The sequence below is a fragment of the Musca autumnalis genome, unplaced genomic scaffold (assembly GCF_047663935.1).
Source record: "Musca autumnalis isolate F117 unplaced genomic scaffold, ASM4766393v1 scaffold_2, whole genome shotgun sequence".
Lineage (NCBI taxonomy): Eukaryota > Metazoa > Arthropoda > Insecta > Diptera > Muscidae > Musca > Musca autumnalis.
The window spans coordinates 154,727,199-154,753,897 of record NW_027411755.1 but is presented as its reverse complement, the minus strand read 5'-3'; the positions used below and the strand labels follow the sequence as shown (position 1 = coordinate 154,753,897).

The 26,699-nt window shown below is 36.3% G+C and overlaps 2 protein-coding genes across 2 annotated transcripts in view; both read right to left on the bottom strand.

The window, feature by feature from the left end:
• Positions 1–2,904: 2,904 nt before the first annotated feature.
• LOC141392432 (myosin-VIIa-like) lies at positions 2,905–3,453 on the bottom strand. The gene has a single exon (XM_073965375.1). The coding sequence runs from the start codon at positions 3,451–3,453 to the stop codon at positions 2,905–2,907; it is 549 nt and encodes a 182-aa protein (XP_073821476.1).
• Positions 2,923–26,699, bottom strand: part of LOC141394769 (myosin-VIIa-like) — a 75,136-nt gene continuing 51,359 nt past the window's right edge. Inside the window, 9 exon segments of the mRNA XM_073969645.1 lie at positions 2,923–3,656; positions 3,727–4,092; positions 9,144–9,309; positions 9,371–9,461; positions 9,464–10,220; positions 10,284–10,394; positions 10,459–11,065; positions 11,124–11,500; positions 18,348–18,560. Coding sequence (XP_073825746.1) covers positions 3,561–3,656; positions 3,727–4,092; positions 9,144–9,309; positions 9,371–9,461; positions 9,464–10,220; positions 10,284–10,394; positions 10,459–11,065; positions 11,124–11,500; positions 18,348–18,560 — 2,784 coding nt within the window. The 3' untranslated portion in view covers positions 2,923–3,560.

The window sequence follows — 26,699 nt, the reverse complement described above, 5'->3', positions numbered from 1 at the left end:
GGCTATACGAAAATATGAACTTAAATCAACAATTTTTGTTGGCTCTTAAATTTCAAATTACAGAAAGCTCGTCCAACAAATAAAGCTAATGTACGGAAAATCGGGAGGTTTGTTCTGGGGCTATACCAAAACATGGACCTACGTTCGGTTAAACATTTTAAGTAAAATCCTCAAAGTACCAAAAATCGGAAGATATCGTTATATTGGGGCTATGTTGAAAATTGTTGATGCAGATGTGTGGTGACCACTACAACCTTCAAATGGCAAATTACAGTTAGTTCGGTTTAATATTGTAGCTAAAATCATCCAATTACTGAAAATCGGGAGATACTTTTATATGGGGGCTTTATCAATACATCAACCTTTCTTGGCAATTTTTGGTGGAAAGGTGTGGTGACCACTAAGAACTACAAATGTCAAATGTTCAAATTACAGCTAATTCGGTTAAAACTTGTAGGTAAAGTTCTCAAAATACCGAAAATCGGGAGGTACCGTTATATGGGGCTATACCAAAACATGGACCTAAGTTCATAATTTTTTCGAATATAAGTTTTTTGGTCACTAAGAACCCTAAATATCAAATTATAGCTAATTCGGTCTAGAAATGTGACTTAAAACGTCAAAATACCTGAAAACTTCAAAATACCGTAAATCGGGGGTACCGTTATATTGGGGCTATACCAAAACGTGGACCTATGTCTACAAGTTTTGTTATGTAAGTTTATTGACACTTAATAACCCTAAATGTCAAATTATAGCTAAATGGGTCTGAAAATGTAGCTAAAAACGTCAAAATACCGTAAATCGGGGGGTACCGTTATATGGGGGCTATACCAAAACGTGGACCTATTTCAACAAGTTTTGTTATATAAGTTTATTAACACTTAAGAACCCTAAATGTCAAATTATAGCTAAATCGGTCTGAAAATGTAGCTAAAAACGTCAAAATACCGTAAATCGGGGGGTACCGTTATATGGGGGCTATACCAAAACGTAGACCCATGTCCACAGGTTTTGTTATATAAGTTTACTGACACTTAGTAACCCTAAATGTCAAATTATAGCTAAATCGGTCTGAAAATGTAGCTAAAAACGTCAAAATACCGTAAATCGGGGGGTACCGTTATATGGGGGCTATACCAAAACGTGGACCGGTATAGCCCATCATCGAACTTGACCTGCATGCAAACAAAAGACGCATTTTCCCAAAATTTCAGCGTTCTATCTCCATTTTTGTGGATGCTAGAGTGATTACCACAGACGGACGGACGTGCACAGATCGACTCAGAATTTTACCCTGATCAAGAATATATATACTTTATAGGGTCGCAAATGAGTATTTCAATGCGTTACAAACGGAAAAACAAACTTAATATACCCTCCATACTATGGTGGAGGGTATAAAAAAATTATATTTAAACATGTGAGAACGGCGTTAAGTTCGGCTGGGTCGAACTTTTTATACCCTCCACCACCACTGCAGTGAAGTAAATATGAACAACAAGTAAGAAAGTATCAGCCAGCTGGCGGAGATAGACCCTCAGCCACTGCCAAAAAAGCGAACACAATAATTATGCCGTATTAAAATATTTTGATTTTGAATCATGAGTTTGCTTTAAAGTCTGTAGGTACCGTAATGTGTGGGCTATACCAACCAAACTTCTTCATATTGGACTCGAAATTTTAAATTACGTTAATCTACGTTTTGAAAAAGTTTTAGAGTTATCTTGCCCAATAGCAGGGTTTGAAGCTTTTGGACCATTATCTCAGGAAGTATTGACTTACACCAAATACATACCAAATCTCAGCCTATTCGGTGTGATATTGAGGCCACAACATTCAAAATACCGAAAATCGCGTGGTAATGTTCTATGGGGGCTATATGAAGACGATGTCCTATACCAAAAAATTTCCCAACGAAGATTCGGTGGGATATTGAGGCCATAACCTTCAAAATACAGAAAATCGGGAGGTATCGTTCTTTGGGGGCTATGATAAGACGTGGACCTATACCGAACATTTTCAGGTGGAATATTTTATACCCCGAACGAAAACGTAATAATAAATGTCAGTCTTTGCGGTGGAACGTATAAAAGCGGGAAGTACCGTTCTGTGGGGGATATATGATGACGTGGATCTATATACCGACAAATTTGAGGTAGAAAGTTTTATACCCATAACAAAGACTAAATACCAAATTCCAGTCATTCCATTGGGATACTGAGGCTTAATCCTTTAAAATACCGAAAATCGGGAGGCACCGTTCTATGGGGGATATATGAAGACTTGGACCATACCGACAAATATTAGGTAGAAAGTTGTATACCCACAACAAAGACTAGATAAAAAATTTCAGCGATTTAAGTGGGATACTGAGGCTAAATCCTTCAATATAACCAAAAATCGGGAGGTGGCGTTCTATGGAGGCTATATCTAAACGTGGACCGATATAGCCCATCTTCAATACCAAATATCCTAGAAATAATAGAAACTGCTATACCAAATCCCACTTACCGAGATGTATCTTGATTTGAACATACGGACGGACAAACGGACTTGGCTATTTCGATTTAGAATACTATGCTGGTCAAGAGCATATATAGCTTATAGCGTCACCAACGAAAATTCGATGTGTTACAAACGCATTGACAAATTTAATTATACCCTCCTATTATGGTTGAGGTTATAAAAAGTACCGCAACCAAACGCGTAATATGATCGACTCCTTAACAATATTTGTATACCCTCGTCTTATGGTTAAAGTAGTTATATACGCTTTGAAACGATAGAAAATAACCCACCGAAATAATGATTCGGGACCCTACCAAATTAGTTACAAACAATTTGAAGTCCATCGTCCGGTCGTCTGAAATGAATCACAGTTCTGTCTGGATGAATCCTAATTCAGGATGAAAAATTTACCTTTGTTACTGGATCAATGACATGGAATCCTTTGCGATTAATTGCCAACAAAATGGTCGGTGGTAAACTATCATCATTCGATTGTTGGACGACAAAAAACGTCGAACCAAACATTTGCTGATGTTCAGCCAAAATCGAAAGGAACTTTTGTGCTGCTGCAGTTTCATCCAAACCCATGTCTTGAAACTCTTTGATTTGCGCTATTATTTGGGATTTCCAATCTTGAGATTTTCGTTGCTTTATGAATTCTTCAGGTAATATGTACGGCAACACTTCATTTGGTCTTTGTAGTGGTGCAATATTTTGACCATATTCTGCAATAAATATCAGAGACGCCAGCGTCACTGCTTGATCCTTAGATATGTTATAATAACCAGCTAAATATTTTGGAACTTCTTGGGGGAAATGGAATATAACATCAGCATTTGCATCTTTGCCTGTTGCCGTTGAAAGCCATAATTTCTTCATGAAATATAGCAAATATGGTGTAGATTTCTGTATATCCACTGAACGTGTGGGTATGTTCTGCATTATCCATTGCACTAGCTCCGTTATGAAATCGAAAATAAAGTCAGTTTCTGGCAAGGAAAAAACACGATCACCCACTTTGACAAATAAACTAAAGCCCTCTAGGTTTTTCAGTTGCAAACGTTGGCCAATGGTTTGGACCAAATCACGGCCACGTGTAAAAGATTCAACTTCAAAGGCTTCCACTGTGTTATCGGAAAATAGATCTGCAGAAAAAGAATTAGATTGGTTTAGAAATTCGTTTAAACGTCTTTGTGTATATCAAATCCCACTTACCTTGTGATATATGTGCATAAAACGATTTTGTATACCCTCTACCTCAATAATATACGGTGAATGTTTCCTATGGCCATTTGCAATAGTGCGTTTTACGCGTTTCAAACTCTCCGCTGAGAGAACATGTGTTCGTGTCTTCAAAAACTCGACTAATTCCTTCAAAACCATTGCCGATGGATAAGTGACTCCCGTAGCCAAATACATTAAATCCCATCCACGTTCTTCGCTATAATTCCCTGGGTTATCTGTCAATTGTTTCATGATTTGACAATACAGTTCGTCCCGCAGTATGGCATGTTGTAGTGCTGGTTGGAAAATTAGTTCAGTGTTGACCTGTTGTTTTCCACTCGGTACATCACCCATATACTGGAAAAGAATAAAACCTATTAGAATCATTGTTGTAGATTTTAACAAGTAAAAAAATATCAAAAAAGCAAAACGTTTTGAGAGCAGGCCTTAAACTGCACTCTTCACAAATTTTGTGTGGGAAGTATTCGAAGGAGTGGACCTATATAATCCATGTTCGAAACTGATCTATGTCCTGTAGAGATATTACGATATGACCGAAATGATCTATCTTCGAACTTACAGCCATTTTCTGTATGTCGAAAGAAGAACGTGTGCGAATGAAATACGCCCGATCTTTAGTTTCGAAATAATTTTACCTTTGCTTTTGCTTAAAAACAAAACCAATTTTAAAAACACTCAAGAGTTTGGACGTGTTTCTTTCGCACACATTCTCCTTTCGACATACAGAAACAGGCTGTTAAAATAAGTTCGGACAAAATTTAGACCGAATCGGCTGATCCGTTCTAGAGTTATCTTGCGCTCCAGCCACTACATATTGTGTTATAGGGGTTTTTAAACATTTCGGACAATTTTCTCAGGAAGTATGGGCTTGCCCCTGATAAAACTTGTACTGCCGTAATGGGGGAAGTTGTTAAACTGAACTTTTCCGAAATTTTGTGTGGGAGGTATCCGAAGGAGTGGACCGATAGAGTCCGTATTGGAATCTCATCTATGTCTGGTAGAAGTTTCACCATGTGCAAAGTATGGACCAAATCGGTTACTCGCTTCAAGAGTCTTCCGAACATTTTCGAGCTTTTGTGGGAGAGGAGTGGAAGGAGTGGACCGATATGGTTCATCTTCGAACTTAAACTAAAAATAAAATATAAATTATTACTAACCAAATCTATTCATCCGTTTGAGAGTTATCGTGCGCTAGACAGACAGACAGGCGGACAGACAGACGGATGGACATGTGTGGAAATAACGAATAAATGTAAAAGGTAAATGCATAATGTTGCAAAAACAAAAACAATTTGGCAAAATTTGTGGCAGCTCCCAAGCCACATGCAGAATAAGTATTGGGTTTTGTGATGTCAATTCGGATCCAATACGAATTGCAATTACCCCATCCTTATCTTGACTGGAATAAAACTGTTCGCTTTTTTGCTATAATGAACTCTGAGGTATAGTTTTCAAGTCCACTTGACTAGTCCGCTGTTCTAGAGTTTTGGATTTGTACCCTTCGTCTTTAGATCATGGAAATCATTCCTGATATGTCTGAAGTGTGTTCAAAAAATTGTGAAAGGAATAGTCGTGCGATGCATCAACAATATCGTGAAATGCTGATGCACCTGTATGGTCTGTGTCTCTTTATGAGGATGCTACACTGGTGCCATAAGGTTGTTACAGTCCTGAATTTGGAAAACTTCTATGGCATTTTATATACTTCGCAATAAATTGGGTTGAAATCAGATTTCGGCCTTTTAGGTTTCATAATGTGGCTAAAATTGTAGAAATATCGAAATGCGGGCGGTACCAATGGAGGCTATATCAAAAAGTGGACCTATGTCATAGAACATTTGTATCTATCATTACATTTTTGGACGAGCGACATAGATATGTACACACTTCTTAGATGTACACAATTTTAAGATCAATTGTGCCGAAGATCTGAATAGCCGATAAATGTCGTCAGCAACTTCCCCTCGACTTTTCACCACTTTTCAATTTTTTACTATATGTTGAACCATAACTAAGAGTTTTGTCTTAAAATGTTCATTAGAAAGAACAGCAGGATCTTAAGCCATAATTCCTAAATATTTTTTTTTTCATAAATTGAAGGGTATATTATTGTGGCTAATGATAACCTTAAATGTCATATTACAGCTGGTTCGGTTAAAAATTTTAGCTTAAATCCTGAAAATACGGAAAATGGGCAGATATAGCCCATTTTCGTAATTTAACCCCACCCCACCCCCCCCCCCCTTGGGGAAAATATACTCGAGTGCAAAAGTATAGCGCTCTAACTCAATTTTGTGCACGCTAGAGTAATCACTAGGGTGATTACGACGGACATGGGTAGATTGACTTACAATTTTATCCTGTTCAAGAATGTATATACTTTATAGAGTCGCAAATGAGTTTTTAAATGCGTTGCAAACGGAAAAACAAACTTAATATAACAAAAAGTCCTTTGGAAAAGGACAGTACAAAAAAAATCTCGGCAAAATCGTTTTGAATGCTGCAAATGGTACAGTATCCCAGCAGGGTGAAGCGGACTCACTTATACAAAAATTGTGGACCTACCTACCCCTATCAACGTAAATTATGTCGACGAAGGTTTCCTATATAGGCAATGTGGTAATACTTATATATGGTTTATTTCTATCCGTACTGAGTGCCAGCATGAACGAAGCCCTAAAATCACTGGATACTCAGGCGCAAGAAGTTACCTGGGGTGAATCCAGGGAAAACTGTAACGTTGCTATCCACTACAAAAACCAAATTTGCAATATCTAATTTTCCACAATTACGATGTCAAGAAATTACCCCTATCAGATCACTCCAAACTGCTAGGCATTTTCCTAGACTCAAATCTGTCGTGGGAAACGTAACATGGAACATGGTGTTCATAAAGCAACCGTTTAATGCAACATATTTAACAAAATATTTGGGATTTATGCATCACTAGTAAGTGGATGTCTATACAGCATACCAAAATCCGCATGCATCGAAGTGATGCACATTATGCCATTTAATTTACACATACAAGTTATTGCGGCTTGCAATGCTGTATTCATGCTCTAGGAATGAGGAGAGATAAAGCATACGGACTCGCCTGCGTGCTTCACAAACTACCGAGAGAAATTGTAATTAATGCTGATTACTGAATGCACTCCGGGTGTTTGATCTGACTTTTGAAGTAACATTTCCAAGCAGGAAAAAATGAAATAACGATTCACCACTGGCGGGTAACGACATCATGATATACACAGAGGGCTTTAAGATGAAATATGGAGTCGGATCGGGTGTCTTCTCGAATCGCTCCCAACACTTCAATCGCGACGTTGAAAGTAGGAGTCTTATTTCCCGGATTCGAAGGTGATTTAACAGTTGTCTGTGGGATTTCGAGGTTTATACGACGGAATTCATAACCATCAGTTGCTAGTTCAGCTGAAGCTGGAGATACTACTCCTCTGTGGGAACCCATCAACATCCAAAATTTCGTGACGATCCGATCAAATTTGTAGCGCTTAGATGGACAGATAGACGGGCGGATGGACGGATGGTCGGACACACGTAGCCAGAGCGACTCAGCTCGTCGAGACATTAATTTAGGTATATATAAGGTTGGGTATATTTATTATACCCTCCACCATAATATGGAGGGTATCATAAATTTATCATTCCGTTTGTAACACATCGAAATATTCATCGAAGACCGTATAAAGAATATATATTCTTGATCAGGCTAAAATTCTAAATCAATATAACCATGTCAATCTGTCCGTCCTTCTGTTGAAATCAAGATACAGGTCGCAATTTTTAAGATAGAGCTTTGTAATTTGGTAAAGAAGTTTCTATTTCTCCTAGGATATTTGGTATTGCAAATGGGATGTATCGGTCCACGTTTTGTTAAAACCCCCATAGAATGGTACCTCCCTATTTTCGGCATTTTAAAGGTTTAAGCTTCATTTTCACCCCGAAATGGTACTTATTCTTCGTTTAGAGTACTAACCTTTCCATATGAAATTTGTCGGTATAGGTCTACGTCTTGATATAGCCCCCAAACAACTGAACCTCCCGATTTTCGGTATTTTAAAGGTTATGGCCACAATACTCCATAAAAATAGTGAAGTTTGGTATTTAGTCTTCGTTGGGGGTATTCAATTCAATTTTCCCCTCTAAATTTGTCGGTATAGGTCCACGCATTCATATAGCCCCCATAGGTCGTGGCCTCAATATTCCACCGAAATGGCTGAAATTTGGTATTTAGTCTTCGTTGGGGGTACAAAACTTTCCACTTGAAATTTGTATGTCCACGCCTTCATATACTCCCATTGAACGATACCTTCCGATTTTTGGTATTTTGAAGGTTTGTTGGAGGTAAAAACCTTTCCGAGTGAATTTCGTCGGTATAGCCACATTATTGGAAATTTGTTATTTAGTCTTCTTTCAGTCTAAAAACATTCCTTTTGAAGGTTAGCCATATTAAACGAAAGGAAACTAATTGTTCCATTTTACTTCAATACAGCTCGTAGTGGAGGGTATAACTCTGGGTCAATCTCCAGTTGCAGGAATGTGGCTGATTCGATGTGATGCAACTACAGATCTAATGGAGTTAGTTGAGTAGGTTTGGCAGAGAAGTTGAAAAGGTACAGGCCTGTTCCGGTGTCATGGATCCTTGCCCTATGGGAATTTAGATGGCTGCAGAGCGTTGTTGGGCCAAAACTACTCTGGTTTGTCGTGACAGCTGACGGTCCACAGTTGCTATATACGCGACTGCAGGGAACCTCGAATGTCAAACTGCGGGTATTTCAGTCAAAAAATTTAGCGTTTCTAAATTTGTATCCACACTTTCATTCTAAATTGACTGTATTTTAACTTTTTCGAATTGTAGTGATGAAAAAATATCTGCTCTAATAGTTGGGGTCATAGGTCCACGGTTTGGAATAGCCCTCCTATATCGGTACCACCCAATTTATTGGGAAAACTTCTCCACTACAAATTCTGAACATAGTAACAGAAAGCAATTGTTTATTCCTTATTAGTTCAGAATATTTCATAGTGGAGGGTATAAAAAGTTCGGCCCGGCCAACTTACTGCGTTTTTACTTGTTTTATAGTAGTAAGTAGTTAACACCTGTAGTTTACTAACCCAGCGTGTAAACCAATGACTTTTAAGAGTTTCATAGGTGAACGTGATATTGATTTTTAAGACACACTCCGTTAAAGCTCTTCCCCATCCAACTGAAAATTCTTACGGTAGATTCACAATTGGGTTTAATAATGAAAAAACTTTCTTTATTTTTCCCTTAAATCCATTCAGGACAGTAACATGGTTTCTAGCTTTTTATGCTAAAGCTTTGCAAGCCAAATTTTCGTATTCTAACCTAGATACCAACATACCTTCAAAATATTCTGGAACATAGTAACAGCCATTTCAAATAATTCGTAGTCTTGTTGCAGTTGTTTTAACAGCGGTGCCTTCAAAAGTGTTCGTGAATGCCGCCACAATTCATCCGACTCCGAACGAATGCTGTGCAATCCTGTGGAAGTGGAACTTCTGCGGCCACTATAATACAGAAAGGATTACAAATCAATAGCCCATGAAATAACATTGTATTTAAATCTACCTTAAATTATTGCTACGAAAATGTTCCTGAGCAAATTTACTCAAGTTGTGCATTTTCTGACGTTGTATTGTATTGTATTTCGAGCGGGTGGGTTTTGTGGTGCACTCTCTAACATTTCACGATAAATTTTCAGTATCTTATCCGAGGGTTTGGTAAGACACGCCAATACCATAACAGCTTTGGGGGAAAATTCTCCTTTAATGTTGTTGCATAGGCCGGAGAATGTTTGGTTTTCAGCTTCTAGAAGTTGTGAACCTGTCACACCACCCGTTAACTCAATAAGATCGCCCTTTTTCAGTGACAATCCCTCCTTACTGTTTGGTAATTCATCAGCTGGGTTTACTTTATCCAAAGCTATACAATAACGTGATCTCTTTTTCAAATTGTCATTCATATACGTAATTAGACATTCCAAATCTTTGGCCTCGTAGCATTTGAAGGTGAAATTTTCTTTTTGCACCGTTTCCAATAGTAAACTATCGACCGGGTTACTTTCATCCGTTTTAGTTGAAACCTTTGTTATTTCTGCATATGAGAGCTCAGCCAATATTTGTTCCATTTCATCGACAAAATAAACGGCATTAGAATTTACGGCAATGACAATTTGATTTGTCTGAAGTTGTGGTCCATCCGTTCGTACTGCCTCATAGAATCTGGAGAATAACATGGGCCACGTTAGATGGGCATATAGACAGATGTCTTCAATGGCTGTTTGTTTTGGTGTTTTAAGTTTAACATATTCATGCTTCAGAAAGGTTTCTCGTACAAGTTGTGTCCAGGTTTGAATGGATTTTTCACCTGCTATTAGCAGATCCTTTGGAACACTTTGGGGTATAAAGTCACGAAGGGTCTGCAAAAGAGATTTTCTTGAATTAAAACAAAATTGTAGGAAAAGTGAGTTGATATAACTTACCTCGTCATTTATTTCGTTTCCATATTCCGCATAATACTGTAATGCACATATCATGGCTATGTCTTTCTCGGAGCGACAACGATATTCTCCAAAGTTCAAGCCTCTACAAATCTAAAAATTAAATAAATTAAATGTTTAAGACTTCCATTGCAAATGTATTCCAAAATTCTCTTACCTGTTTATAGACCAAATACGCTGCCAACTTATCCTGTCTGGGATCATACCAAGAGCTAAACATTTCCTTGCGGAAATACAATTTCCACTGAGCTTTACGTTCATTTTGTCCCTGTTCCTTGGCGTATTGTTCACAATTGGAGATGGCATCCATAATGTGTTCGCTGCCATTACCCAAAGACATAATTTTGTCATTAATTGAAATCACCAGCGAAAAACCAAAACTATCAATCAGACCCATATTTTCTGACAGCTGTTGTATTGCCTCAGCTGCTGTGGAAGCAGAATCAATTTGTAACTTTTTTGCACTACCATCCATTAGGAAGATATCCAATGTAATGGTCGATTTATTACGTGTCGATTGTAGTTCCAACCATGATGGTGGTTGAGTGCGCGGTCCATTTTGAAGAGTTCTATTCAAGCGATTTTCACAGTACGGTCCATAAAGTTCGGGGCCATTTTGTAGAAAACATTTCAAAAAGTTTACAAATTTCGGACTTGGTGGAAAGCAGCCAATGCACAACGACAACAATATCCAGCCTTTTGCAAAGGAGGTGCGATAGGGATTATTGGTCAATTGTTTGCAGATTTGGGCCAATATTTCATCTCTAAGAATATTGAAAATATAAGGCTTGATTTTTTTAATTTCCATTTGAATTATCCTACCTTAAATTTGGCCTCAAAATGCCATGACCTATAATGAAATGCAGCTTTTCCAAATTACTCATTCTGGTATTCAAAACCTGCTGATAATATTCAACCTCACTAGTGTTATCCAGAGCTTTTCTTAGAATTTCAGGTAATTTAGTTTTCCTTTTCAGCGTTTTCCTTATTAAACGTCGATGCTGTTCTTGATCTCCCATCGTTGCCAGGGCTTCTTGAAATTCTTTACTCTGAACCGTGGAGCGGCTAAGAGTTTGCGTTAGCCTTTGCATGACATTTGTTTTCACGGTGCCACCTTCCGACGCATCATCGGTGCCATCATCGCTATATTTAGATTCCGCCATGTCTCCCATAAAACGCAGAATCATTATCCAAATGGACTAGAAACCAAAATAAAACAAACAAAAATCAAAAACATAATTTCTAATCTCGGAGGTATGGAATAAGCCAAAAAATGCTCATTACATGAATTCAAAATTTTGTACTGATTTTCGTTTCAAAATTACCATGCAGCAACTTTAAATAATCACAAGACAATTTGAAAACTCATAACAACATCCAAACCATCAGCTACTAGACGTTCAGCAAATAAATCGAATAATGTTTCAATTATCGTTCTATAATTATTTGAGACGCGTGTTTATATTGTTCGTTAATTATCACCTTCTTGCAACTCGAAATTATTTTTAGGTTTCGTGATTGGTTATTTAACAATGCCGTAAATATAATAACTAAATTTCTATAATAAAATATTTAATGTTATTCTTTGTGAGAGAAGCAATACAGAATCACACAAATTGGGAGTGGAAAATTTATTAATGGTCCAAGCAATAAGTGGTGATTTACAAGAGCTACACAATTAGGAAGATCCTCATTTAGAAGCGGATTTCCATAGAGTCGTCTGGTTGTTGGGCTTTTTCATCAATCTTATTTAGAACAACAAAGCAATGTACAATGTAATGGAATTCCGAGCACAAATAAGATAAATAAACGAGCGTTGGAAAATTTTGGGAAACATCTGGTTCATTTTAAAAACTGCTCTGATTCTCACATATTGAACATTCATGGACACAACTGCAATATAACATTTTCACATTTAAAGCTTGTCTAATATTTTCAAAATTCACTTGATAAGCTGTTATTAAATTTTTATTTTTGGTCAACGGCTCTATCGTTAACCTTAACGTAGCACAATGTCCAAAAACCAATTTCTCTGGCCAAAACAGTTTCGTCGTCCTTTTTTAAAGAAGTATTTTAAGCCAAAAATGTTCAAACCCGTTAAAATACGTTTAATCATCACATTTTATGGGGGTCAAAATTCAGAAATCGGTCTTTTGTTGATATTTTTATACCCTCCAAAAAGTTTTATGCGGGTCAAAATTCACAATTCGACCATTGTTGATATTTTTATACCCTCCAACATAATATATTTGTGATTCCGTTTGTAACACATCGATATATTCGTCGGAGACCCTATAAAGTATATTCTTGATCAGGGTAAAATTCTAAGTCGATATAACCATGTTTGTCTGTGTGTCCGTCTGTTAAAATTAAGGTACAACTCGCAATCTTTTAGATAGAGCTTTATTATTTGGTACAGAAATTTCTTTATTCCATGATGTTTGGTATTACAAATGGACCATGGCCCTACCATGACCAATTTTCGGTATTTGAAGGTTTTAGGCTCATTATCATAACACTGTGCAACACGAAAATTATTAACCATATTCTGACACCGCATCGTTATAGAAGACCAAAAAAGAGAGTCTCGCCGTTTTTTCTTATCTCATCAACTTTCGCGGTTAAAGGCCTCCAAAGGTTTGAGGCTTTGATGTAAAAAGGGTCAGTTAGTCAGGACTATATCTTCCAAACCGTTAGAAAATGTGACTTTGTCTCAGAGGCAAAGTTGTAGCTCTTGTCTTAAAGAACAAAAACTGTGAACATATATTAACCATCAAATTTCATCTGCAAGGTCAAAATCGCCATGGTTAAATTTCTTTTAAATTTTTTTCTCAAGTCTTGGTCTGCAGCCATCAAACCGATCAAATTTGAAGCAAACAAGCAACTACAAAAATGTACCTCAGATCTCAATAAACAACTTTCTAGAACATACGAACTATGTATAGACGATTCTTAAAGGTCAAAATAGCAAAGTAAATGGGATTTTTATCCTGTTTTCTGCGGTTCTGGTCCACAAATACTAAACCGTTCAATATTCAAAAAACAACCAACTACAATAATGTAGCAAAGGCATCAATAAATAACTTTCTGGAAGATGCGAAATGTCTATTAACGGTTCTTAATGGTAAAAATAGCAAAACACTTTTGAAAATATTCAATTTTTACACTTTTTTCTCCGATTCTGGTCCACAGATACCGAATCGCCTAAAAATTAAGGATACCGTCAACCACAAAAATGTACCTAAGATTTCAATAAACCACTTTTTAGAACATATGAAGATTCTAGGAATGATTCTTAGGGCTGAAATTTACGAACAATCAAATTATTTTTAACTTTCTTTCTGTTCAGGTTTGGAAAAAACAAGCTGTTAAAAACTCAAGGAAATTTGAAAGGTTTGGTATTTACGGACCTGAACAGGAAAGAATGATCTAAAATAATCGAATTTTGAACTTGAAGAATCGTTCCTAGAATCTTCATTTGTTCTAGAAACTTGTTTGTTGAAATCTAAGGTACATTTTTGTAGTTGACTGTATCCTTAATTTTTGGGCTGTTGCGTATCTTTGGCCCAGAGTCGGAGAAAAAGTATAAAAATTGGATATTTTCAAAAGATTTTTGCTATTTTTACCATTAAGAACCGTTCATAGGCATTTCTCATATCCCAGAAAGTTGTTTATTAATGCCTTTGCTACATTATTGTAATTGGTTGTTTCCTTGAATATTGAACGGTTTAGTATCTGGGGACCAGAACCAGAGCAAACAGGATGCAAATCACATTTGCTTTGCTATTTTGACCTGTAACAACCGCCTATTCAGAGTTCGTATATTCTAGGAAGATGTTTATTGAGATCTGAGGTACATTTTTGTAGTTGGTTGTATGCTTCAAATTTGATCGGTTTGATAGCTGTAGACCAAAACCCGAGAAAAAATTTTAAAAGAAATTTGACCTTGGCGATTGTGACCTTGTAGATGAAGTTTTATGGATTATATGTGTTCACAATTTTTGTTCTTTAAGACGAGAGCTACAACTTTGCCTCTGAGATAAATTCAAATTTCCTAATGGTTGGATGCTATAGTTCTGACAAAATGACCTCTTTTTACATCAAATCCTCAAACTTTTGGAGGCCTATAACCGCGAAAGTTGATGCGATAGGGAAAAACAGGGAGACACGTGTCTTCTCTTTTTTGGTGTTCTATCACACTGTGGAATCAGGTTGGCGATTTTGACCTTGCAGATGAAGTTTTATGGATTATATGTGTTCACAATTTTTGTTCTTTAAGATGAGAGCTACAACTTTGCCTCTGATAAAACATGACTCAAAAAATTACACACAGTGTAACGAAATAGTTGAAATTTGGTATTTAGTCTTCGTTATGGGTATACAACTGTCCACCTGAAATTTCTTGGTATAGGTTAACTTCTTCATATAGATCCTTTACAACGACACGTCCCGATTTTCGATATTTTAAAGGTTATAGCCTCAATATCACATTGAAATGGCTGAAATTTGGTATTAAATCTTCACTGGAGGTATACGGCCACGTCTGCATATAGCCCTCATAGAACGATACCTCCCGCTTTTGCGGTATTTTGAAGTTTTAATACTCAAATTTGATATTTAGTGTTCGTTGGGGGTATACAACTCTCCACCGGAAAGTTTTCGGTGTAAGTCCACGTCTTCATTCGGTATTTTGAAGCTTTTAGCCTCAATATCACACCGAAATTGCTGAAATTTGTTATTTAGTCTTCTTACGGCGTATAAAACTTTCCACCTGATATTTGTCGGTATAAGTTCACTTCTTCATAAAGCCCCTAAAAGAACGGCGGCTTCCGGTTTTCGATATTTTCATAGTTGTAGCCTCAATATGCCACCAAAATGGCTGAAATCTGCAGTTTTAGCATTTGTGCTAACTAGGGTATATACAATTTCATACGGGCAAAATATTTAATGTAAATAATAAATGTTGAAATAATGGTTTTAGACCCCATGTATGTTTGTAAGTGGTGTCTTAAACACGTCGTTTGGACTCGGCGATAAACTGTAGATCCCATATCATTGAGCTAATATGAATCGGGGTGCACTCATTGATATGAGAGAAATCTCCCTTGTCCCTTTGGGATGTTTGTGGAACAATTATTATGTATGTTTGAACGAAATCCCTTTCAGATAATTTGGAGTCGATTTAGCAATGTCCGTTCGTCAATCTGTCTGGCTAGCTGGTGCGCACCATATCTCTCGAACGGATCAACCGATTCGGGTTTAAAATTTGGGTTTCGTTATATTTTGTTCAAAATTAGTTTAAAATCGAAGATGGGTTATATGTGTAGACTCCTTCAGGTACTCCCTCACAAAAGTTCCAAAGTGTTCGAAAAATTGTAAGCACGGTAACTATTGAAGGGAGTGACCTATTTGGTCCATTCTTTACACATCCTAATACATCTACCAGATAAACATATGTAGATCAGGTTCGAATATGGACTATATTTGTCCAATCCATCGGGTCTCTACCACACAAATTTCGGATAAGTTCACCTTAAGAGCTGCTCTCAAATCACTTCGATTTTTGTTGAAGCAACATGCATTCGTTTCCTCCATTACGACGGTAAAACTTTTTTTACAGCTGTGGCTGGAGAGCACAAAAACTCTCGAACTGATCGACCGATTTGGTCCAATATTTGGCTTTCGGGATATTTTGTCCAAACTAAGTTTCAGTTTGAGGATGGGTAATATCGAAAATATTCGAAATCTTATAAACGGAGCAAACGATTTAGTCCAAACTTTAGATCTCGGAACATTTTGTCCAAAGTTAGTTTATGCACAAAAGTGGGGCCTATCGGTCTACTCCTTGGAGTACCACCTACACAAATGTTAGGGGTCTATACGAGGATCACATTTTGGACATTTTTTTTCGAAAGTTCTCCTTGTGGCCCTGTTTACAGCGATATTATATTGTTCGTAGGCAATTACATGTTTTCTCGTATAATGGTCCAAAAGCTCTAAATTATATGGTAACCAACTGAAACCTATTGAGAGAAATGAGTCCCAAAATAAGACCCACTTACAAGCGGTCCATTCTACGCCAAAATTTTGAAAACCACATAAATACATTTTTGTGGAAAATAAGTGTTTCAATTCACACAGTCTGAGGGTATACTTCTGTCGGCAAAGCCGACTGATACTTTTTTTACTTGTTTGTCTTAAATTCAAATCATTCTTTCAATTTCGCTCCGATTGGACTATTATTGGTACCTATAGGACAGATACAAAATTGGGTTAAAACTTTTGGTTTAGGCCCATTTCACCCCTTACGATCATCTAATGGGGTCTCTTCGGGTTGGAACTCGATTTGTCTAAAAAAATTTTTATAATTAGTTTTTAATGGAATTGTAAAGGAAATTTATCATAATACTTTATAGGGTCGCAAATGGTTAATATACCCTTCATACTACAGTGGATGGTATAATTACAATCAATCAGGTGGTAAAATTGGACTAACCTATTCAAAACTCCTCAAAATAATTTTTGGTATAAATGTTTGTTAGCCTCTGGAAATACCTAATAAATTAGTATTGCATCGAAAATCTCAATGTTTTGGATGTTATATGCAAAGATATCCAAAAAAAGTGTCAATAGTCCGATAAAAACGTTAATTTAAAATCGGGAGGCTCGATTTTCACCGTAGACACATCGCTCATTTACTCAAAGAGTGGCTTAACTCTGGAAATTTCTATTTTTTCTATGACTTCTACTTTATCTTGTTTCATGATAATATCTCTAAAATTCATCGAGTTACAGCTCATATACTACGGGTTTGGCATACTTCTTTTTTGGGTTTATAAAGCACTTGCTTACTTAGCTGGCCCATTACAGAACATTTGTTCCATAGACCGAACTAAGAAAAGATCTCCAATTCTCTCTGTGTAGTGCTTCGCTTTCTGGAAAATTGCGCCTTGTCATCTCTTCATCCACTTGTTTGCGCCGTCTATTTTTTTGCCTGCCAATTCTGCGTGCACCGCCATGTGGCTCGAATTTATACGCCTTTTTAGCGGGTTCATCATCGCTCATTCTTATTATATGGCCTATTGATGTCGTTGTATAGCAGATACAGATCGTGGTTCATACGACGTCGATATTCACCGTCAACACAGATTGGTCCAAGCACTGCCTTATCTGCTTGCGCAAGTACCCTTGCTTCGGAACCATACATAAAGCGTTATTTTTGTTTAACGAGTTGTGGCTTTGTTTTTGAAGTGCTTACAATTCTTCTTCTTACAAGTCTTCTTTTTATTTCACAACTGATATGTCACTCTTTGAGAAAATGAGCGATATGGTCTAGTAGACCAGGGATAGGCGATGTGCGCTTACTGAGAGCAAGTGAGCGAAAACTTCAATGTAAAATGCTTTGAAATGTATGCTCACTTGCTCTCAGTCTGAGCCATGATGACTTCATTCAAAAGACGTATAAATGCTGGCCTTATGGCGAAGAACGGGAAGGCCAAGGCTCAGGTGGAGTAATCAAGTGAAAGACGCGATTAAAATCGCGATATTCAAAATTGCGAAAGTAAAGAAACTAATAGGAAGTAGCAGAAATCAATTCTTAGTTCGGCTTATGTATCAAATATTCTGTAGTGGACCTGGCCACCTAACTAAAATCATATACAAACATGTTTAAGAAAGAAAATGACGTGACTGGCCCGAAGATTTAAATTGTTTAAGTTATGTTTCATATAAATAAGTAGGACACAGAATATTGTTAACTATGACAAATTATTACATACCGAATCTGACAATATCTTCGCAATGATCAATTTGTTGAAATATTATCAGATAAAATATACGTATGTAAGTCACATAAAGCGTAGAGTTTTTTTTTATCAAAGAACATATTTTTCACAAAAATATCCATTGTTTTAATCTTTTGTGCATAGGAAGTTTTTGTTTAATTTTTAGTCAGGTGTCAATGAATCTACTTTTTTCGGAAATTATTCTCGTGAATTTTTTGCAGCTGTATGATATAATATTTCAATTAGCACATTCACAACTTACCTGGGCGGCAATTTCATCCAAAGGCAAATCATGATCAAGTAATGACTTTTTCAACGGTTTCTTGCTGTAATGACCCGTGACACCCGAATTAAAATAGGTGGCAGCGAATTTGGCAAAACTATATTCTGATGCATCGATATCGGAAACTTTAGTTTTGGGTAAACGTATAGTGCCTCCGCTAGCGGTAGTTGTTTCAAGAGATTTCTTTAAAGCCTATAGAGAAATTCAAAGTTAAAAAAAACATTTGTTTAATTACAACAATAATAACAACAACGAAATTCTCTTATACAAACACCTCATTTCTATTACTCGTACAACCCACAAAACATAAACATAGTGCAGTACACAAACACATTCAGTACAACAAAAATTAAGACAATAACAACAACAAATCTATATCATAAATTTTGTTTATTTTTACTTCAATTTTATTTTACTTGTCAAGAAAAACGAAAAGAATTACGACCGTTCTACACTTGTCAATTTTTCTACTATCGATCGTAAATATTTATCTGACTTGCCGGTGGCGGTCGCTTTAAAACTTTACTGATGCGATCGAATTTTTTGTTAGATGTTACCTGGCGGTAGTTTATTAAACTCATACAAAATGATGACAGCGAAATTTATTGTCGCTGTTATAAATACAATGCAGGTTTGTTCTAGACAGTGGCTCTCATATGGTAATTTATGGTTGGTAATTATTATTGGAAATACTCTTATTATAGTCACTGTTGCAAAGCGTGTAAAGTCTGTACACGAACATTACTCATAAGATCCCTAGGAATGGGACATTTGCCAGATTGTTGTTCGTTTTTCGGTGGGCAATATATAATGACATCGGCTCGGTTTTCGTTAAAAAAAAATAATAACTTTTTTTTTTTTGAAACGGTTACCCCATATTTTTTCTATTACATCCAAAAACCTTATATATGAAATTTTATGTCGATCGGTTAACGTTAACCCGTGCCACGAGAGGGGTCTTTGTTTCCATAATAATTTGTATTGGGCCAAAGTTGCATTTTCACGAAAATTACCTAAAATTCGCATTTATGGTCGTGGCTAAAAAAATGAATCCTACACAAATTGTGAAAATCGGATCGGATTTTGGTATAGCTCCTATAAACCGATTTTAGGTATTTTGGGCCCTATACCGGAATTTTATTTTTAAAATTTTTTGTAGAATTCGTTTTTTAACCATAAAATTGCATATAAAAAGTTTTCGGATTAAATGGAAACAATTTAGGGGATGGGTGCTTAAAAAAATTGAAAAAATTAAGTTCGGCCGGCCCGAACTTTTTTTACCCTCCACCATAAAATATTCTGATACTAATTATGGAATATTATTTTCTTTCCTGTCCACAATTTTATGTGGAAATATTTTGTGACCACCGAACTAAGGTAAAAAATTTATTTAAAAATGTCTTCAATCGGGCGGCACCTTTATATGGGGCTATATCAAAGTGTGGACCTATGTTGAAAATTTTTGGTGGAGAAGTTTTGTGACCACTGAGAACCTCAAATGTCGAATCACAGATAGTTCGGTTAACAACTGTAGCTATCCTTCTCAAAAAAAAAAAACCTACATAAAATCGGGTAGTAACTTTATATGGGTCTATATCAAAACATGAACCAATGTTGACCAATGGGAAGCCAATTACAGATAGTCCGGTGTAAACATATAGTTGAACTTGTCAAAATACCTAAAATCGGAAGGTGCCGTTATATAGAGCTATAGAAAAGCATGGATCTATGTTGACAATTTTTGGTCAAATGTCCTACAAGTAGTTCGGTAAAAAAATGTGGATAGAATCCCCAAAACACCTAATATCGGGAGGTACCTTTATATGGGGGACTTATACCAAAAACATAGACAATTTTCAGTGGAGTGGTGTTATGGCCGCTAGGAACCTCAAACCGCAAATTACCGCTACTTCGATTAAAAACTTAAACTAAAATCCCCAAAATGGCAAAAATTGGGGGGAGCCGTTATATGAGGCTATACCTCAACAAGGACCTATCGTCAATCCTCAAAATATGGAAAACCGGGAAGTACCGCTATATGGTGGCTATAACAAAATTAAGACCTCTTTTAACAATTGTTGGTGCATAGATTTTGTGGCCATTGGGAACATCAAATGTTAAATAAGATTTAATTTCGTCCAAAAATATAGCTAAAATCTTCAAAATACCGAAAACCGGGAGGTATCGTTATATGGGGGCTATACCAAAATTTAGACCTCTTTTAACAATTGTTGGTGCATAGATTTTGTGGCCATTGGGAACATCAAATGTTAAATAAGATTTAATTTCGTCCAAAAATATAGCTAAAATCTTCAAAATACCGAAAACCGGGAGGTATCGTTATATGGGGGCTATACCAAAATTTAGACCTCTTTTAACAATTGTTGGTGCAGTAATGTTGTGGCCATTGGGCACATCAAATGTTGAATTACACGCAATTCTGTAAAAAAATATAGCTAAAATCCTCAAAATACAGAATATCGGGAGGTACCGTTATATTGGGGCTATACCAAATTTTGGACCTCTTTTAACAATTGTTGGTGGAGAGGTTTGTGGCCATTGGGAACATCAAATGCTAAATTACAGCTAATTCTTTCAACAAATGTAGCTAAAATCCTCAAAATACAGAAAATCGGGGGGTACCGTTAACTGGGGGCTATACCAAAATTTGGACCTATGTTACCAATTGTTGGTGGAGAGGTTTTGTGGCCATTGGGAACATCTAATGTTAAATTACATGTATGTCGGCAAAAAGGTGTAGTTAAATTCCTCAAAATACATAAAGCCGGGAGGTACCGTTATATGGGGGCCATACCCATACCAAAACATGGACCTATGTTGACAGTTTTTGGTGGATATGTTTTGTGACTACTAGGAAACTCAACTGTCAAATTACAGATTGTTCGGTCAAAAATTATAGCTACAATCCTCCAAATACCGAAAATCGGGAGGTACCGTTATATGGGGGCTATACTAAAACATGGATCTATGTTGACCGTTTTCGGTGGAGATGTTTTGTGACCAATGGGAACTTTAAATGTTAGTTTGGTCAAAAATCTAAAATCGCCAAAATACCGAAAATCGGCATTTAACGTTATATGGGGGCTATACCAAAACGTGGGCCGATATAGCCAGTCTTCGAACTTGACCTGCCTATGAAAAAGATTCGCAGGTGCAAAAATATAGCGCTCTAGCTCAATTATTGCGGACTTTAGAGTGGTTACAACAGACGGACAGACGGGAATGGCTAGATCGTCTTAGCATTTTGTCCTGAACAAGAATATATCACCAATATTTTTGAAAATTTAACATAGCTCAAGCCAAGGTTTACCCTTTTAGAATACGCGACTTGTGATTCTATATTATACAAATCAAATATTTTTGGATAAAATGAAATGTTTTTGGACGTGGCAAAAAATATTGGCCTTAAAAGATAGTTTGGGTGGAAGCTGTGGCTATATTTATGTTAAACAAGTGAGCCAAGGCTATAGTCGTGTCGGGGCCGACTATGTGATACCCTTCACCACTACCCCTGTTCATAAGCTTTTGACTAATAAAATTCAAAATATTAAAATTGGGATAGCTTAGCGCATTTAAGTGCATCGACAGTCCAAACCAAATAAAAAATGGAAAAGTGGGATGTATGCCAACCATCAATAGGCTTCTTTCTGTGTTAGACTCCCATCAACCCCCAAAATTTCGTGAGGATCCGATCAAAATTTCGTAGTGTGATTGCACAAAAATTGAAAAAGGGATGCATTACCGACTATTGCGATATCTCTGTTGTTTGACCACCTATGACAACCTACTTCACATCGTTGTAAAGGTGATATTTTATACTTTCCTTGCCACGTTTTGCTTTCGATATACCTCCTACAGAAGGGAGCTATTAACTTTGAAATAAAACGTTGGCCTTTTTTTCAAATATTTTTTTTTGTCACATTGCGACCCCTGAATAATATCCGACCATTATCAAAAAGGTTTTTTCCTATGTGGGACCACCAATAACACCCAAAATTTCGTGACGATCCAATTAAAATTGCGACCTGAAGCGTTATTTCCAAAAAAGTGGAAATATGGGATGTATTACCGACTATTGCGATATCTCCGTTATTTGGATACCTACGCCAACCTGCTTTACATCATTGTAATGATGGGATTTTTTACTTTCATTGTCAGACTTTGCTTTTGGAAGGTCCGGAACCAAAGCTGTGATATTCGTCATTATTATTAAAATCGCAAAAATGAAAAGTTGTCTTCTATTAGCGGCTTTTGCGATATCTTCGTTGTTTGACCACCTACGACAACAACGTAACATCGTTGCAAAGGTGATATTTTCTACTTTCATCAGCAGGTTTTGCTTTTGATATACTCCTTTTAGAAGCAGAGATATTCGCTTTGAAATAAAACTTTGACTTTTTCTCCAAATAAGTTTTTTGCCCATTCCGACCTCTGAATATTATCCGACCATCACCAAAATGAATAGGCTTCTTTCTCTGTAGGATCCCCATTAGCTCCCAAAATTTCGTGACGATCTTATTAAAATTGCGACCTGTAGCGTGATTACAAAAAAATGAAAAAATGGGATGTCTTGCCGACTATTGTGATATCTCCGTTATGTGGCCACCTACGCCAACCTACTTTGCGTCACTGTAAAGATGGGATTTTCTACTTTCATAGTCAGACTTTGTTTTTGGAAGATCCCCAACCGAAGCTGTGATATTCGTCATTATTATTAAAATCGCAAAAATAAAAAGTTGGGTTCTATTAGCGGCTATTGCGATATATTCATTGTTTGATCACCTACGAGCACCTACTTTACATCATTAGAAAGGCGATATTTTCTACTTTCATTGCCAGGTTCTGCTTTTGGTATACCCCATATTGAAGCTGAGATATTCGCTTTGGAAAAAAACGTTGTCTTTTTCTCCAAATAAGTTTTTTGCCCATTACGACCCCTAAATATTATCCGACCATCACCAAAATCAATAGGCTTCTTCATCTGTGTGACCCCCATTAACCCTCAAAATTTCGTGACGATCCGATCAAAATTGAGACCTGTAACGTGATTTCCAAAAAAAGTGGAAAAATGGGATGTATTACCTACTATTGCGATATCTCCGTTATTTGGTCACCTACGCCGACTTAGTTTACATCATTGTAAAGATGGGATCTTCTACTTTCACAGACAGGCTTTGCTTTTGGAAAGTTCCCAACCAAAGCTGTGATATTCGTCATTATAATTAAAATTGCAAAAATGAAAATTTGGGTTTTATTTGCGACTATTGTGATATCTTCGTTGTATGATCACCTACGAGAACCTACTTTACATCATTAGAAAGGCGATATTTTCTACTTTTATTTTCAGGTTTTGCTTTGGTATACCCCGTATAGAAGCTGAGATATTCGCTTTGGAAAAAAACGTTGTCTTTTTATCCACATAAGTTTTTTGCCCATTCCGACCCCTAAATATTATCCGACCATCACCAAAATCAATAGGCTTCTTCCCCTCCGGGACCCCCATCAACATCCAAAATTTCGAGACGATCCGATCAAAATTGCGACCTGTAGCGTGATTACAAGGTTTAGATGGACAGATGGACAGACGGACAGACGGACGGACGGACGGACACACATAGCCAGATCGACTCAGCTCGTCGAGACATTCATTTTGGTATATATAAGTATGGGTCTACGACCATTATTTCGATGCGTTACAAACTTTTTGGCCAAAACCAACTTATAATACCCTCCCCACATAGTGGTGTAGGGTATAAAAATGGGTAAAAATGGGTTGAAGCAACAATGTCTTTTTTTGTTTTCTCTCGATTTGTGAGTAAACCACACTTCTCTCGATTTTCCTGTCAAAGTAAAAGTAGAAGCAAACTAAATAAGGATCATCTTACTAATGTATTACTTTTCAAAATTTGAACTGCTTCTACCGTTAAATGATGCTTACATTTTGAAGCCAGATTTACAGTGGTTTTTGAAATTTTCTTCTAATTTCATTCCGCAAACAGGTTTTTCAAAAAATTATATACAGGATTGTAGTACTTGCGATTCTGAGTTATTTGATACGACTAATGTGAATGTAGTCTGCACAGCTTCATAGAAATCTACATCCAAATGCGGAAATTTTGTGCGAACAATTTTGTAAAAAACATATTTTTCGGGCCTAATTTTTACAATTGTCATTCGATTTCCTCGTACTTGATTGCACATTTTAGGTTTTTACGTTCCGGATCTAATAAATCATTCCCCGTAAAAATCCATCTACTAAAACGCGAGTTACAAGAAAGTCCAATGTAGAAAAATCACCTAAAATTGTTTTTGGAAATATCGCGTATTTTATCGCGTTTTCTGCTGTTCGCTCCACTGCAATTAAACAACTAATACAGCATCTTCGTTTTAGCGGAAACAGAGATTTGAAAACTTCACTGATAAGGGAGCTACATTCATTTTATCCCAAAAAATAGTGTGTGATGCTACATCTACGGTTCTTAATTGATCGCCTTGAAATAGATATATATCGATGTAGATTTTCATGGTGGACATTGACATCGGATGCGGACAAAAATTGTATGCATTTTGCGCAAATTAGCGATATTTTATAGGTATTTTAATGGTAAGATGCAGCTGATGCTACATCTTAGCCACCAAATTAAATTTCGAAAACTATATTCAAATTAAAAGATACGGTATTACTGTACATGAAAATCACATGCGGACAAACTGATTTTGATAATTACGCGATTTACACGTATTTAAAAATGCATATAAATAAAAATGGGTTATTTGACCTCTATTTCCATTTCAAAAGCTTTGACATATATCCCCATCAACCCAATTAGCTTCCCTAATGGGAAAGCTTTAATATGAATGTCAATAAAGCAAAATCCGTCTATTTTATTGGGAGATTTAAGCAAAATGAAGGAAGTATTCCTATAAATTTTTACAATATTTTCTACTACATAATGCATGTGAAAAATATTTTTTTAAACAAAAAATTATTTTTTTTGACCGAAATATGTGCTTATTTTGGCTGTAACATCCAAACTATAACACCAATCTGTATGATTGTAGTCTCATTTGATTTGCCGTGAAGTTTGGATCCACAACAATTTTTTTTGTAATTTTATGACCACTAAATGGGCCTTAATTTTGAAAAAAGTAGACTTATATTCAATAATTTATCAATTTTTTGTACATTCCGCGAATTCTGTGTAACATTTTGCCGGTATTATGCAATCTACTCGCTGAAGTCACTTCGAGAGAACTTTTTTGTAACAATTGTGCTCATTAAAATAATTAGCGTTTTTATAATATTTTCTTTCTTAAAAAGCGAAATAAAAGCGCCATAACTTTTGTCCGCAACAACCAAAAATTGGCTCGCGACCAGAATCGTACTGGGAATTTTTTCTTAACCTACATATCAAAAATCGATGATGTAGCGCGAAAAAATTTATCCTTTTTTTCTGAAATGGTATATGAAATAATTGACAATATTCCTGATATATACTTTATAGGGTCGCAAATGATTAGTACCATGTGTTACAAACAGAAAAACAAACTTAGTATACCCTCCATACTGTGGTGGAGGGCATAAATAAAAGCAAAAAATATTGTACAAAGTTCATCATTAGGAGCATATTTTGTCCTCTTTACAATTTAATACCTCTCGATTTCAGCCTTACAAAGTTCATCATTAGGAGCATATTTTGTCCTCTTTACAATTTAATACCTCTCGATTTCAGCCTTACAGTTAACTCATTTCACTTTTTTCTCATAACATCAATAAAAACCATTGTATATAAACCAGACCGTCTTGAGCCACTGTCATAGGCAAAAAAACAAACATCTGAAAAAACGTTGACTTATTTTCTTCATTCATCCGTTAAGTGATAAGACACGTTAAGCCATAAATTTTTAGTGTAAATATTGGGTAGCGCGTTGATCATTTAAGTGGGCTAGAGGTTGATATAAGAAAAGAAGGGTGGGTAAGAGTGGCAATGGCACTTGCTGGTGGTATTTGGAGTCACAATTTCACACCTTATCGATCGTTGTTTATGGTGGCCTCCCAGAATGTTTGTTTTCTCGTATGACAACAATTTTGAATGTTAATATTTATGTTCTACGGTTAATTAATTTTACAGGTAGGTAATGAAGAGAGAATGTACAGGTGAGAGAGAGAATGAGAGCCGTGTGAAATAAATGGAAATGGATGATAACACAAAAACAATTGAATGTGTACGAGAAGCCAATGGACTTGGGTAAACATAAATTATCGAAATTGATAATACCAATATTTAATTTTTATAATACAAGTGACAG